At 41.3% G+C, this 16,665-nt stretch overlaps 4 protein-coding genes across 4 annotated transcripts; 2 read left to right on the top strand and 2 right to left on the bottom strand.

Moving 5' to 3' along the window:
* Positions 1-814: 814 nt before the first annotated feature.
* On the top strand, positions 815-1,359 carry PCOAH_00000550 (Uncharacterized protein; the record flags this gene model as incomplete). Its single annotated transcript, XM_020056876.1, has 3 exons — positions 815-830; positions 1,008-1,092; positions 1,272-1,359. The coding sequence occupies 3 exons, from the start codon at positions 815-817 to the stop codon at positions 1,357-1,359; spliced, it is 189 nt and encodes a 62-aa protein (XP_019912488.1).
* An 845-nt stretch (positions 1,360-2,204) lies between these two features.
* Positions 2,205-2,757, top strand: PCOAH_00000560 (Uncharacterized protein; the record flags this gene model as incomplete). Its single annotated transcript, XM_020056877.1, has 2 exons — positions 2,205-2,507; positions 2,704-2,757. The coding sequence occupies 2 exons, from the start codon at positions 2,205-2,207 to the stop codon at positions 2,755-2,757; spliced, it is 357 nt and encodes a 118-aa protein (XP_019912465.1).
* A 1,018-nt stretch (positions 2,758-3,775) lies between these two features.
* On the bottom strand, positions 3,776-4,054 carry PCOAH_00000570 (Ribosomal protein L37; the record flags this gene model as incomplete). The annotated part of the gene is made up of 1 exon (XM_020056878.1): positions 3,776-4,054. One exon carries the CDS (start codon positions 4,052-4,054, stop codon positions 3,776-3,778), a length of 279 nt encoding a protein of 92 aa, XP_019912439.1.
* Positions 4,055-6,722: 2,668 nt separating this feature from the next.
* Positions 6,723-11,785, bottom strand: PCOAH_00000580 (Erythrocyte membrane protein; the record flags this gene model as incomplete). Its single annotated transcript, XM_020056879.1, has 2 exons — positions 6,723-9,481; positions 9,523-11,785. 2 exons carry the CDS (start codon positions 11,783-11,785, stop codon positions 6,723-6,725), a joined length of 5,022 nt encoding a protein of 1,673 aa, XP_019912428.1.
* Positions 11,786-16,665: the final 4,880 nt, after the last annotated feature.

The following is a 16,665-nucleotide window of genomic DNA, read 5'->3' on the forward strand; positions in this document are numbered from 1 at the left end:
TGGAGAGTTCCTCCTCCGATTCGTCTCCTTCCTCTTTTGTCCCGTTCTGAGAAACCTAACTTGCAGTTTCTTCGCTGGGCTATTAACGTGTAAACCGTTTTTCCTGGGGGAGAAACTCTTCGCGCAGACGTCAAATGGCAGGGGTGCATATGCTCATACGTACAGGCAGTGCCAGGGCAGCATTTGGCTTCGCCTCCCTGAATCACTTAAGAACAAGGCTCTACGTAAAAGTAGCATACAAACAGCGGAAGCTCCCTCTCACGCGATCTTAAAAAATTAGGTTCCCACTTAATGATCGAGTTACCCCATCTGGCACTTTATAACAATTTTGCTGCTCTTCCCAAAATGTCCTCACACGGAGAGACCTGTTAATTGGAACATCTCGGCATGTGTGTTTTTATTATTCATGTTTTGTGTGCCTTCTGAGGAGTCACTACTACGTGTGCACATCGCGTTGTATTTTCCTTCCTGTTGCACTCGCCTTCTTTTCGCTGTGTTGTGTGTTTTCCTGTTGTGCGTGCTCTCTTTTCCCTTTTTTTTTCCCCTCCAAAGCGGTGTAACAAATTTAAAAAAAAAAAAAAAAACTTATATACACATCCGAATTTTATCTTCCACACGAAGCGTCATCCTAAGCATGTGCATTGTAGGTAAGTATAGGCTTACTCACAAGGACAACATTTTTTTTTTGTTGTTTCCTTCTTAAGGAAAAAAAAAACTCCATAATTTGAAGTGGCAACGACGGAAATTTATCACACATGTTCCCAATTCATCCCATGGGTGATTTTTTTTTTTTTTTTAAAAAGCAGCGACAACAATGAAGGAATATGCAAGTAATGCTACGTAGAAGATTGGCTTTTCCTTTTTTGTTTAATTACTATCCGAACTAATTAGCATTACATATATGTAGCTCTCCTTGTTTTCCCTTTTTATTTTGCGTGTTTTACGCATGCACATTTTCAAGCGAAAGAACATATGCCCACTCAACCACCTTCCATTTCCTATGACAGATGAACACAATGACGACAAAGGCGAAGTGACAAAATGTGAAAGTGAGTACAGTGCCCTGCTGGAGTGTTTGGATACCTTCGATAGGTTTGACTTCCGTGAGGGGGATATCCTCATCGAGGTCACGATCGCCCCCTCTACCGGGGCTTCTTCCTCGTAGTGAACACCTGCATGTGGACATCCATGTCTGGTTAATCGCACAGTGAAGCCTTACCTTTCGCATACCTCTACATATGGCACACCCGTACCCATCGCCACCCCCGCAGAAATTGGGCAAAATGCCAAAACGAATTGAAGAAATTCCGTGCATGCTACAGTGAGGAGAGCAGACAGAAGAATGGGTCAAGCGGTTAGGCGAAGACTCAACAGGGAGGCCATTTCCGCTTTTTCCACGGGACATCCGTCTGTCATTCGTTCGTTTCAGCGTTAAGACGTTACTGCGTTCGTCATTTTTTCTATTTCATTTTTTCGTCTCACTCGATTGTGCTACATTTGCACATTTTCACATTTGCACACGCGTGTATGTTAAATGCCCACCGCTGGGGAAGGACTCCCTTTTTTTTTCCGTGTGGAAGGGGCGCAACTTCTACCAGGCAACTTTTTACCACTGAATGGATGAACTTAAGTATGGGTAAATGGGTCAATGGTAAAAAATAATTGCTCTTTTTTTTTTTTTTTTTCCCCCTTTTTCTTGTAAAAATTGTAACATTTTTTTTTTTTTTAATTTCTACTAGTACTGTGTGTGTGCTGGCACAGTTGTCCGAAAAAAAAAAAAAAAAAAAAAAAAAAAGTTGCAATTTTTACACCCAAGGTGGAACAGAAAAGTTGTCGTTGTTCTACCCATGATGGGATAAAAAAGTCGCGATTTTTTCTAATGTGCAGAAGAAAAAAAATCTATACAATTTTGCTAAAGACTAATTCTGCTAAATATAGCTATTCATAGCGACAAAATGAGAACTGCTTGATGTTCTCCTGCTGAGACATTCCAACCGCGCGATCACGTGGCTATCCTTTGTGTCCATTCAGATTTGTCCGTAACCCGTTTTAACCCATTTGGACTCATTTCCCCTGGGTAGGGGACTCCCTACATATGCTTACACAGCCAAACGTGATAAAAGAAAAAAGAAAAAAACTGCACACAATAAGAATGCCTCCACTCCCAGACAAAGCAAAAACACTCAACAGCGGAAAATCTAAAAATGGACACCAAATCTAACGAAAACATAGATAATAAAGAAGACAAGAACATCGATATTAAGAAGAAAAAAAAAAGAAGAAAAAAAAAAATTATAATAAACGTTCGAAAGAAAGTTCTGCGAAAGGAGGAAGTAACTGTTGAGGATGTTTCCAGTTCGAATGCGCTGGGCGAAAGTCTGACGGATAGTCGGAATGGGAAAGGCGCTTCAAGAGGGAAGTACGTTCGCAGGAATAGTAATTCTAAGGAGCCCACCAAGGCAGCCAAGAAGGCTCGCTTCTTCGATCAGGAATACAACATCCGCGAGGTAAGAGGGAGCAATGAGGCGAAAGAGAAAAAATAAAAAGAAGGGGTGCATATAAGTGTGCCAGTATATGCGTGACTTCCTTTTCTTGCTACGTCCCTACACCGTCTCATCGGAAATGCACGTGCAACTGCGCAAATTGGTTCATCCTCCACGTTATTTGTTTCACTTAATTTTTGTCCTTCTCCCCCCTTCGCAGATACCAAACTGCCCCATTTCTGAGATGCTCATAAAGCGGAACAAAAAAAAATGAACAACTGCACACAAGATATTTTTGCTACCCACACTCTGTGATGTCTTCTTTAAAAAGGTGAAGGCGATAATTTCCACTGCGGTGGAAGTTTCGCCTCTTTGCTATGCATATTCAGGAGGAGATTACCTTCGTTGGCATCCTTAAGTGGACGCTCGCAAATGTGTTCCATAATGGAGCATAACGTGGAAGTGGGCAAGCCACACTTGGGGGTACCCCCTTGGGCATTTCAACCCGTCAAATTTTGCTGATTGGCATCCAGTACGTGGCCTCTTACGTTCCTACAAAGAGGAAAATCATACAGTCCCCGCTATACACATGTACAAGTCGCATATTGGCAAATGGCCCATTTTTGACGAAAACGCCATTTGTAAGAAAATTTCCCCCACCAATGAAATAATGTCCAATTGGTCCTAATTTTTTTCCCCTCAAGGGAACTCTTTCTCCCTCATCTTTGTAACGCCTACACCACGTTTGTCACCCCGCTGCCCCCTTTACAAGTCTTTACACATTTTCATTTCTTTTTTTTTTTAAAGAAAAGTTAATTTTTATAAGTGATAGTTGTTACAATGCACAAAAAATGCATAAAAAAAAAAAAGAAAAAGTACCCCTGCCTTGCTAGGCAGCTGTGCTAGCGTATGTATATGCGTGCATGCACACATAGTTAATGTATATGCGAATATACAAACTTCTATATGCATAACGTGACCACAATGAAACAACCTCGATGGGGCAAACGTCTGGAACGTAATTCAAAAGTTATGATATCCCTCATATGACGTGGTTTCCGCGTTGCCTACGTTTCTTCATCCGGTGATTTGCTTAACATGGGTCAAAGCAGCTACAGCAGCACCGGTTCCAAGCGGCTAATATTCACCCTTCAACACTTCTAATCTACGAAACGTTCTCGTAAAAATTTCTCAAATGAGTATTCGCACTAACCGTGGGGGAATTTCCCCCCCTCCCCATGGCGTTTTTACTATGCCGCAAGGAAACCCTACCCATTTTATACCCTATCGAATCATCTTTGCTTCGGTTTGGGGGTACTTCCCTCGGTGAATTTATTTTTCAATTTTCTTCTCAAAGTTTTAATATATCTACATCGGCCCGTTCCAATAGTGTTTCTTCTTTTGGCTTTTATGGACCAGTTGAATCTTCTCTTCTTGGCACTTGGGTATCCACATGAAGCGCATTTTTTCTTTTGCAAATGATAACTCCTTTTCCCACACCTTATGCAAAGGAAGTGGCTCTTTCCATTTCGCTTTCCGAATGATCCTGTTCCCTTTCCTGCTTTACCCATTGTTTACGTGGCGATGGTATTATATACGATTAAGTGGTGAACGGTAAGCTGTTTGTTTGTCACGCGCTGACGGTAGTAAATTATGCTTGTTTTACTTATATTCTCGTCAGTTATATAAACAACATGAACACTTAATATAACTTCGTTGTTTTTTTTTTTTTTTTTTTACGAGGGAAACTTAAATAACTTCTCTTTCTCTGCTTTTGCGCGTGGGAAAAAAAAAAAAAGCGTTTCGCCTTATTTTTTTTTTTAAAAAACAATTGAGGATACGGATAATTAGTGGTCAAAACGTAAATTTTTTACGATGAACAGGTAAAAACGCTAATAACGGGGTTTCGATTGGGGTGACTTTTTTTTTTTATTTTTAAACCTTGCACTTCGTTCATGGAACAAAGGCGAACAAATGGGTTTGGGTTACGGTATGCTCTTGCGTACGGTTATGCTTACGCCCCGCGTCGGGTAAATTATTTTTGCAAACTGGTTGGGAGGGGTACGGGAGGCGCTAAGTTTGAATAGGTGGGAAAAACTCCCATGATGGGTATATGCTCGTACGGTTGGCCTTCTACATGGAACGTAACGCAGCACATATATTTATACGTAGGTACATTTTTTCCATACCGTTCGCTTCGCACCGTGGAAAATGTGCCTTCCCGACAAACCTAGTGTGCCTCCGCATAATATATATCTTTTCCCCATTCGGCGTGAAAAAAAGGGGCATATAGCGCTACATACGTGCTTATTCGTTACGCACTGTTTTCCTCCTGTTGGGTTTTACCTCATTTTATCTCCCCCTTTTTTTATGAAGCATAACATAAGCAACAACCCCGTCAGATATTCTCTCATATATGAATAATTATTACTCCCCCCGCTTACGTGCAAAATATACGACATTATATATATGCTTGGGGTGCCATTTTGTAGCCCCCCCAAAGGGGCAATTTCCTATGATGTTGCGCTTTCCACATATTATGCACCGTCATTTTGGCATTACACGAAATACGCACCTTCTGCGGGTGGAGCATCCTACTTCCGCCACAGCTGCGTCACTGCGCCGCTTTACATTTTAAAGCCTGTTCATTACACCAGGGGGTTATATATTCTTTTGCGCCCTCAAAATGGTGAGGGGGGTAAAATAGCGCATTATTTATATTATATATATATACATCCCACCATCCACAACTCTCATTTGGTTTTTTTTTACCCCTCATGATGGTAACAAAAAGTCACCTATAAACGTATACATATATACAAATATTCGTACTTTTCCATTTTACGAAAAAAACTGAGAAAAGTAACCATTTTCTTTTCTCTTTACGAAGTAATTATTCCCACTTGGTCCAAAAAATGAACCAACTTGTTTGCGACCCCTCCCCCTTAATCACTCGATTATAATTTGACTCAAATCTTTTTTTTTTTAAAATGCGGAAAAAAAAATTATGAACAGGTTATATATTTTTTTTTCTACAAAATGTAAATAAATTGCTTCCCTTTTAATTGGTTACATTTCTCATATCACGAAAAAAAAATGCTTAGATTGAAAGGCACCTTAAGTAGAATAACCAAATTCAGTGAAATAACACAATGCTCCCAGGTTTATACTGATCCTTCGGGTGTTGCGCGTACCGTATTCTTAATAATAGACTCTTCTCCCGTGAGGTCTTTTGCTAAATAAGGTGCCCACATTACCCAGCATATTACCGCTTCGCATAATGCAGCGCTAGCTCATTTTTAACGAGCAGGGAAATAGAAAAAGAAAAACCACAAATTGCAGTGCTCCTATGAACATCTTTTATTGACCACCTCAGCCACTAACTAATGTGCAACAATTCAGATAGGTTAATCATTCTTCCTCCCCCGAACTCATTATTATATGTCCACACATTGCCCACTTTATCATTGTTATAAATACCCTATTTTGATAAAAGTTGTTCTAAATGGATCTACACTTTCATTGTAGAAAAGTAACATTTTTCGCATTTCGCACCACCGTTTTAGCGTTTCACCCAAGTAGACGCAAGATGCGCGTGCAAAGGAAAAGGCAAAACTAATGCGGAAAATATGACCGTTAAAGAACAACGCGTAATGAGCAAAAATTGTGAGCGTGGGTAGACCACCAAGGCTAATACCTAATTTGGGGGAATGCCAAATGGGGAAAACTGCACAGCAGCAAAAAAAAAAAATTCTTTCCACAGGGGTTATTATATACACCTCAGCAAAAATGTATTCTTTGACCAATGTTCTGTCCTCTCTTCACACATAGTTAACGCAGCACGTGCGCCGCTTGCACAGATTTACTGCTCCAAATTACACTTTCAATTGGCCTCCTTATCATGTTTTATCGTGGGGCATTTTACTACATGTCTCTTTCGTATGTGCATGATCCAGACTGGAATTGGCACAGTCACATATTGGCAATTTTGCAAAAAAAAAAAAAAAAAAAAAAAAAAAAAAAAATTAAAAAAAAACAAAAAAAAAGAAAAAAAAAAAAAAAAAAAAAAGAAAAAAAAAAGAAGAAAAAAAAAAGAAGAAAAAAAAAAAAAAAATGGGGCAAAACGTGTAAAGCGGTCTATATGACTCACCCAAGTGGTATACTGCCCCTAAAAAAATGGGGTTATCATCCTACCCCCTTTCACCTTCTCTCTTTCTTTTATCTCCCCCGCTTGATCAATTAAAAAACGTTCAACTTCCAACAGAACTGATCGTCGCGTTTCCTAAACAGGGAGACATTCTCCTTCATCAGTTTGTCTATACACTCAGGAGGGGCATCAACGTTGGTTAGTTTTTTGCACGAATCCATAATGTCCACATAGGAGTACTTCTTCCTATTTTGCGTGTTGCCACTGGGATTGTTTTCATTGGATGCGATGCCTCCGTTGACAATGCCACCATTTACATTAGCGTCCTCCACTTTGTTTTTATTCTTTGGGGCTTTCTTCTCGTCCGAGTTGACTGCACCTTTGTCTTTATTAGAGGCAATTTTGTTGGCGAAATTTTTCTTCGCAGGGCCCATTCTTGGGGACACTCTGTTGGAGTGGTCCTTGCAATCAGTGCTACCAGGCTGCTCACTTTTTGCATGAGAGTCCTTCCTATTTTTTTTCTCCACGTTTTGATCATCATTTGGGTTGTTGCCTTCTTCCCCATTTTCAACTTCGGTGCATTTTCCATGTTCCTCCTCATTATGATTACTGTCCTCATTGTTCTTCTCTGCGCTGGCGTCATTTTCGAAATCGCTGTGCGTGAGGGGGTGCCCTTCCTCCGTTTCATTCACTTCGCAAGATTCGCTCCTATCGAGCGGTTTCTTCCTCTCGTCCTTCATTTTGGCTACCTCGTTGCTGCCCAAATCTGTAGACACAGCAGCGGAGTCGTCCTTCTTCTTGTTCTCGCTCTTTTTGTCACCGCTTTTCCTTGCGCTGTTTTTTTTATTATAATAATTTTTTCCACTCTTCTTTTCAAGCGCTTTGTTTTCATTTTTCGCCACCACGCTGTTATTACCGTTACTGTCATACGCCATTAGGGGGTCCTTTTTATTAAGCTTGTTGTTGTTCGTGAGGAGTTTGTTACCATTCTTGCTGTACTCACCGTTGGTCTTCATGGCGCTTTTATTATTACTGCTGCAGTTGTTGCCGCTCCCTGCACTTCCCCCACTTCCTCCATTTGCATTGCTCCCACCGTTACTTCCATGGTTGCTTGTGTTGGCTGCACCGTTGCCACTACTTCCATTTGTACCACTCCTGTTGTTTCCACTCCCGTTGCTGTTGCTGCTCGCCCCGTGGCCGTTATTGTTTCCGCTGTTGTTGTTGTTATTGTTGTTATTTCCATTGTACGTGCTGCTGTTACAGTTGCTGCTGCTTCTACTTCTGTTGTTCTTCCCTGCGTTGGCTCCGTTTTCGTTGGCACCTGCCCGGTTGTTCTTACTATTCGCGCTGTTCCCCGTGCCTGCTGCGTTTATACCACCTTTTCCACTATCGGCATCCTTCACACCTTTGTTCATTCGATTATGGTGGTGTGTTGTCCCTGAACCATTGGTCGATCCTACTCCCTTCTCATTCAGTCCATCCGCATGATGGTATTTCCTCCCGTCATCCATATACTTGTCCCCCTTATTGTTTCCTCCTCCGTCATGGTACACACTGCCGTGCATGTTATTTCCGTGCATGATATTGCCGTACATATTATTTCCGTACATGTTACTAAAAACGTTATTGTAATTACTATACGGATTGGTAAAATAGCCCGTCGCGTTATTAGTTGCTCCGCCTGCCCCTCCCTGGGATGCTCCCGCACCAACTGAACCCGCCATAGCGGCATTGTTAAAATTGTTGTCACTGATTCTTCCCATATTGTTCCCGTCACCACCTCCACCTCCCCTGGAGTATTTACCCCCTTTGTTGTTATTGTAACTGTGCTTGTTCTTCATTTCGTTCAACGGACCATATGCATTCGAATACATGTTGTACCCTCCACCGAAGGAATCACAAAAATTTACATTTGGGTACATGTTATACGCTGCGTTGTTCATCCCATAGTTGTAATAATTCATATATGCATCAAAGTTCGAAGGAGCATTACTGGCTGACCCACAGTGTCCATAAATATTACCGTCATAGCCATTCATCGCGTTGGGCAAATAATACATGTTGTTAAAATTCATGTATTGCTTTGGTCCTATGGGTATTCCTGCACCGGGCATCATATTTAAATGACTGCCACCGGTTGTTCCTGCGATGCTGCCGTTTGAGGTGGCCGTTGCTGCGTTGTTTGTGGTGGTGGACCCACCAGCACCAGTGGAGGTGGAAGAAGCCATGGGTGGCACAACATTGGAGGAGGTCGAATTGTGCGCTCCAACAACTCCTGAGATGGATCCAGTGCCAACACCAGTACCTGCCACACTACCGCCATGTGTACTTCCTCCATTCATACTGGCACCACTCACCCCGTTCATAACACCTCTTCCGTTCGTTCCGATGACGGATGCGTTCGTGTTGCTGCCACCGTTGTGGTTTCCCCCACTGACACTGTTACTGCCCCCTACGACGGTACCCGACTTGAAAATGTTGTTCTCTATAATGTTCTGTATCCTCTGTGTGGTCTTAATTCGCACGTTTAGCTTCTTATCGTTCACGGATTTGGTTTTTAAATACTGCGCTAGGGACTCCGTCTTCTTTTCATTCCTCAGGGTGATGAAAATGGTGTTATTCACGTCGTTCCTAATATTTAGAACGTCCGTAGGTTGGATATCGGGGCTGCTCAGCACGATACTTTTAACCGTGTTGGTGTAGTGCGAATTAATATCTCTAATGATTATTACGTTTCTTTTATTGTTCAAATTGAGTAAGAAGTTTTTGTTGTCCTCTTCGAAGGGGATCTTTGCGTTGTTGCTGGCCAAATCGACTGTGCCACCTTTAGCAGCGTTATCGTTACTTTTACCTTCGATACCTTTTCCCTTGTCTGCAGGGGGGGGGAAGTACCTCTTCCTGCTGCATCTGTCACGTCGGACTCCAACACGTTGTCCTCCCTCTTAAGTGAAGAACATTCCGCCTTGATGGCATCTACTGTTGGTGAGACTACTTTCTTATCCCCTTCACCTTTAACGGGATCTTCCCCCTCCTGTGCCGACGATGTGTCATTCACTCCCACATGACTGGCACTACCATTAATGCTGCTTCCCTTCCCATCGGCAGAGACAACTTGTTGTGGACTGGCCACCTGCAACGTGGCAACGTCCGCCTCTGCTTCCCCTTTTTCCGTCTCTTCAACAGAACCCTCCTCTTCCTTCTTCCCCAAGTTGATGCACTTCAAGTCGTTTAGCACGTTGGCCAAAATGGTTGTATTGTTTTGCACGTTGCTATTAACGAGCGGTGATATATACGGATGTTTGGCAATCACATCTATGCTAAGCTTCACATTATTATACATAAAGTATAACAAATAATCATCCGTCATTATGTTTTCCCTTTTGAATATTTCAATCACTCTGTTTTTTATTTCGCTGTACATATTAGACGAGGTCATATTTTTGTAATTTTTCTTCTTATTCTTCTCATATAGGTACTTCTTATTCCTCCTATTTTTCAAACTGTCATGGTAGACGTTGTGTGCATTAGGGTTGTAGTTCGATCCGCCAAAGTACATGCTATTCATATTGTAGTAATAATAATTGAAGGGGAGATAATTGTAGAAGTCGTTCACCATGTTGTTGTAGTTAAAGCGGGCATCATAACTACCATCGTTATAACCGTCCGGTCCGACTGCCCCTGCTGTAGCGACGGAGGATGCTCCAGACGTGGCTGCAGGGGGGGTTGTCCCAGACGCACCACCATTAGTAGCACCATTAGTAGCACCATTAGTAGCTCCATTAGTAGCTGCATTAGTAACTCCACTAGCACCTCCTGCACTACTGCCCGTGCCGGCACCACCTCCCCCACCGGAAGACGACGCTCCGCCGTACATTTTGCTGGACGAATAATAATTAGATAACTCCACATTCTTACCCTCACTATCATCCACGTAATAACTATAAGGATAATTGCAGCCATAATTAGGCAGGTAATTATAATTGGGGTTGCTATTACTGTACATTACCATATTATTCATGGGATCCATCATGATTCCTTCATTGGGGTTGTTACTACTGTTATGGTTGTTGAACCCATCGTAGGTTAATGAACTGCTATTGTGACTGTTGCTGTTTATGCTTCCACTAGTGTTTGCGTTGCCATTTCCGCTACCATTTCCGTTGCCGCTGAAATTTCCACCCATATTGCTGCTCATACCTGCAGTAACGTTGCTGTTGAGCATACTGGGTGGCGGCCCTTTGTAATTCTTCCCCCCCTTTATGTTATAATTATTCTTACCACCCTTATAATCATACTTGTAGTTACCCTTACCTGGGTAGTTACCCACATTTCCGTTGTTGGCGTTGCCGTTGCCGTTGTTGGGTCCTCCGTTGTATCCCCCATCAAAGTTCTTACCCTCCCCTTTGACAAAGTTTCGTTTTTTATTCGCATCCTTGGCAGCCGCTGGGTGTTCACCGTTCACGTTGTTTCCTTTCGCGTACTGGTACACCACCCCGTTGTTCTTCCCGCTATCCACGTTACCACCATGGTTACCGTTACTGTTATTTTTGCCACTCCTCCAGTCATTGTTTGTATTGAAATTGCCGTAGTAGGCACTACTGCCGGAGGGGTCACTCTTATCCGATTTGTTCCCAAGCTTCTTCTCCTTCACGCCTTTTCCATGACCCTGGGCAGTGCCACCCTTTACGCTACCACCGCCAACACTGCTAACGTTGTCATTATTCGTGATGGCAGACGCATTGCTGTCCTCTTCGGCCTTTCCCTTTTCGACGCTTCCTTCTTCCACGCATTGGTTCTTCCTCGCGGCGCCACTACCGTTGTCTACGTCATCCGTGTTCGGAAGCTTATTATTTTTTTTTTTCTTTTTCTTGTCCTCCTCTTTATCATCCTTCTGATTATTATCATCCTGATTTCCCTCCTCCAGGTTTAACTCATCACCCTTATTAGTCATGTTATCCTCTTCCTTCTCCTTCTTCACACTTGTCACGCACTTGGCTTGGCTCTTTTCATTTCCATTCTGCTCCAACTCATTGCTACTATCGCAACAATTCTCCTCGCCTACACTTCCACTGTCTTTAACATTTTCTTCACTTCCTTTGGCTGTTCCGCCATTTTTTCCAACCTTCTTCCTGCTTGCGCCGTTGCTGCTGTTCATTTTTTTTTTTTTTTTTTCACGTGGGAATGTTTAAAAGACTGTTGAATTTTTTAAAATGGAACAGAGCGACGCGGCGCCAAGCGGGAAGGGGCTATACACATACAGGTGTGTACGTAAATGCACGTGGGTACGTTTATATATACGTACGATATGTACACAGAGGGGAGTATAGAACGGGGTTAACGCGGGCAAGTAAGGACGAACAAAAATATACCTGTACCAGAAGGTAATTTCTGCTGGGTCACTCAGGTACATGTAATTACTCACACATATATATGCGTGTTATTCTAACAAGGCACTACTCCTTGTCATGTATACCCTTACACGTACAATGTGTAGCACAGGCCTGGTGAGCAGGGTCGGACAGATTTCTCATTCATGCCTTCGCACCTGCATATGTGTGGACGGAAGGGCGGTGACGCATACTCACAAACAATACGGCTGAACGTGGACACGCACACATTCGCCAACGAATCTTTTTTTAAAGCATACGTATGTACGCATATACGTACGCATGTATATACGTATGTATGTACGTATGTAGGATGTTTTTATTTATTTTTTTTTATTTTCTCATTTTCTTATTCTCGTACTGGAAACATTAAAAGATAGGCTAAGTGGTCACGCAGCAGAGGTATATATTAAAATATAGGAAAAAATATGAATTTTTTTTTTTTTTCTAATTTTTTTAATAACTAGTTTAATATGAGGATGGCATAACACACGTGGTCCTGACTCTTCTCACATAATTTCTCTGATTTTTTTGGGGGGCTATTTTGCTTTGTTTTGTTATTTTTTGTGGCTATATATTGCTGTTTTTTGCTTTTTACTTTTTACTTTTTACTGCTTTTTATTGTTGTTTTTTTTTTTTTTTCGTATACATAACAATTGGGGGGAAGGCACCCTGTAGATCCCTTCTCTACATTTGGGGCTGCACAAAACAGAGGTGGAACACAACACAGCCACATACACTCGCATAAATGCGAAGGTGTACGCATACCTGGATTCCTGTGTGTGTACAAATGTATGCACATACAGCATATGCACACGTACGTACGCGCTTAAGGACGCATATGTAGGTATTTATATATATTTTTTTGTACAAGCACACGCATACACGTTGATATGTGCGGACTTAACTTTGACACGCACAGAGGGGCCTACACGCAGGGAGCAAGCGCTTGCGTATATGACCCCTTATTGCGTTACACAAACTTGCGCGTATATATAGCCTTTCAATTTGGCATATTTTGTACGCTTATAAAGTTATATACATGAAAATACATAGAGGGGAAAAAGGAAAGGAAAGGATGGGGAAAAAAAAAACAATCTTGGAAACAGGGGGGAGGAAAAAAAAAAAAATTGAAACAATTTTGTTCCTCTTAATTATAACAATTCGTAACGTCCATTTAGCACATGTACACACATACATATATGTACACGCATATAAATGGGGCATGTGCATATCTATATGCATTTATACATGCATACACACGTGCGCCCGAATACTCAATGGCTCATTCACTCGTTCATCTTACAAGAGAGTAAAAGCAAGCACCGTTCACGCGGGAAAGTACTACAAATTGGGGTTGCCCTTTCGGTCCCTTTAAGCTGTAAAGAGGTACGACGTGTGCACAGGCGGGATCGGGCAGCGTAAAGCAGCTTTAAGCAGCGTACAATACAGTGTGCATATTATCATGTACATACGTATATGTATGTACTGCTACATGGCCCTTCACGCTGAAGCAAAATTACTCGCTCTGGCCGTTATAATATCACTGCAATGGTTCATCACGTGGGGCAGTACTTAATTGTATACACAGCATAGCAGCGTTCACATAGTAGCGTTCGCATTGCCGCATTCGCCACCTACATGCGCAAATGTGAACATAGAGAGGGGGGGGAGGGGTTCCCAGAAGGCAGTACCAATGAAGTAGCGCCCTGAAGGTAACACCCAGAAGGTATATACCCAGAGGGCAGCACCCAGAAGAAGGGGCCCAACATGTACTCAAAAATGTACATACAAATATGTACCACAAGCAAACACGAACAAGCGCATTTGCTGCTATAAAAACTCACTAAAATATCATTACAAACTTTTGGGGGCGTTCACAAAGGATGTACCGCATGGAGAAACTCAGCTTCCTAATAATCCTATAAAAAAATAAAACACATATTGTTTTACTCCTGCAGGTATATAACGTTTATTTAATTTGTCGCGAAATGTCGCAAATTTTACAAAATTGAACAGTAACCTCGCTTTACAAATTTAAACGTTCAACATTGATATATGTCAAAGCGGGCACATGGCGCATATATAAAGTTATTATGGTTTAATTACAATTGAAGAAATATACGCGCATCAGGGCATATGCCAACATTTGCTATGAAGGCGAAATGCTATATGCATACGTAACGCTATAAATATACAAGCGCATCGTTATGCATTATACGCTTATATATATTACATACGCATTTTACCTACGCGCAAACAATGACATGCAGAGTGCTCACTTATACACGCAGCAAAAAGCAATCCTACTCTTTCACGTGCTTTCCTTTCCTATTTATTTTTTTCTTCAATCATACGTGTATATATGTATATAATATATATATCATACATAATACATGGATACGTAAACATTATATGCATTACATACCGTATGATGTGACACGTAACATGCATAACCTGGCATCATATATACATTTTTTTTTTTTTACGTGCGCTTTATCGAAGTATCCCTTTTGCGCCGTATTTCAAGGCATAAAAAAAAAAAAATGCGCTAAAGAAAAAGTCGTGCCCTCCCTATTTTATTATCAAATGGGTAAAGTACAGAGAAAAAAAAAATTGTGCATGAATTTGAAGAGGTAACTTTTATTTTTCTCCCACTTGGTGCGCGGTATTCATAGCATATAATAATATATGTAATATTATATATGTAAATCTTTAGCATATATAATATCCACGTCCGTATCGTTAATAATTAGCAAAGCGAGTTTTGCGTAAACGCACGGGCACATGCGCATAATACTATGCTGCATATATGTATGTATAATATATGCGTACTTGGGCAAATGCGCATATTTTTTTTTTGCCCTTTACGCATATATAAAATGTATATAATAATATGTATTACTAATGTGTTTATATGCATATATTTAATGCCCTTCCGAGTGAACTTCAAAGGGGGAACTGCCAAAATATGGGCAAAACGATTAATTTAAGCACGCACCTTAACAAGTGCGAACGGTATGCATACACGCAATGCATATAATATGTAGTCAAATAATATATGCGCGCGGTACATGCGTGTTTATACGCACCATATGTGAAGGCACAGTAAATATGCTACTATTTTTTTAGTAGGCACAATTTAAATGGATAAAATTGCCTGCGCACTTGGGAGGGACGTACTGCAGCTATGCATTTAAAGCATATACGTTATGTTGTTCACGTTATTATGCGCGTACTTTACTAGGCATATTATTCCACGTGAAGGCACGTGCACGTAGAAACAATATATATACTCTCACGCAGGTATGTGGGGGTCACTTCTTTACATGCAGAGAAATTATGGAACAAAACAAACAAAATTTTAACAAGGGTTTGAAAAGGAAGGGGGGGGAGGGATAGCCTCTAATGTGTTAATGCGTATGTATATATATGTACGTATGTCATTGTACAATGTGCAGTAATGAATACGGCGCGGGGTTTATATTGTAGGGCGATAAAACGCCACTTGATTCGCAAGGAGGATGGAAAGGGGGAAGGCACTGCTTAAATTGAAAGAAGCGTGCATTTAATGGTGACGAATAAAAACAGCGCTATCAACGGGATGAGTCGCACTCCGTTGCGAACGCGTCATACGAATACAATTAGCACGTGCGATTGCGGTACTTTTATCGCGTACAAACAGCGCGCATATAATCATGCATATATAGATAACGTTGGGACGTGTTCCACATTGACAAAATACACGTGCCAACCGACTTTCCATCCCTTGCCACTACTCAATTTTAGCATTTAAAGCATCTCCATTGCGGGGTGTACTCGCCTTACAAAGGGAAAAAAATCAAGGGCGAATGCGTTCGTATCAACTTGAAAAATATGTAAAAAGGCAAAAAAGTATGGAGCACATATGGGGCTGAAAATTGTGGATCAAAAAAAAGCATAACTTCGACAGGAAAGGGGAAAAAAAAAAAAAAAAAAAAATTTTTTTTTAAATGTATGTACTATTTTATGTGTACCTCTTTTTACACTTAACCATGTGATTTGCATTAAGGGCCAATTTTTTTTAAATTGAATTCATTGGAACAGCACGTATACGCTACATACATGTACAGCATAGGACAGCACAGTTGTGTTGGCATGTTTTTTTTTTTAATGTGCAGAGTGAAGGCACCCGGCGTGGATTCACGCAGCAAAAAATTGGGCAATCATAAGCAATCACAAAAAGAAAAAATGATTATGCCTTCGTCCAAATGTGTACGATGGGTACATACGGAATGATATAAACCATGAAGCGTAAACGTACTCTGCGTGTTAATCGCTTGTGCGCTCACAATATTTGGGGCATCTTTACCGCTGGTGGAAACAGGCACCAACAATCCTGCATATACTTGTAATAAGGAAAAAGTGCTTATGGCGTAACAAAAAAGGAAGACGATGGGACGGTCAACAAATGAATTAAGTTCGTCTTCTTCAGCACGTCGTGGAAAAAAGCAATGCTATAAAGCTACGAAGCGGCAAACAACAAAAATTACAAAGTGAAAGACGAAAGGGCGTTCCCCCGAATGAGACCCAAAGCGCTTTTTCAAAGCACAATGAACATTTTTAAAAATTGCGCAAAAATATTCACAAATAAATGGTCATAATCCAC

This window comes from Plasmodium coatneyi, chromosome 1, assembly GCF_001680005.1.
Source record: "Plasmodium coatneyi strain Hackeri chromosome 1, complete sequence".
Lineage (NCBI taxonomy): Eukaryota > Apicomplexa > Aconoidasida > Haemosporida > Plasmodiidae > Plasmodium > Plasmodium coatneyi.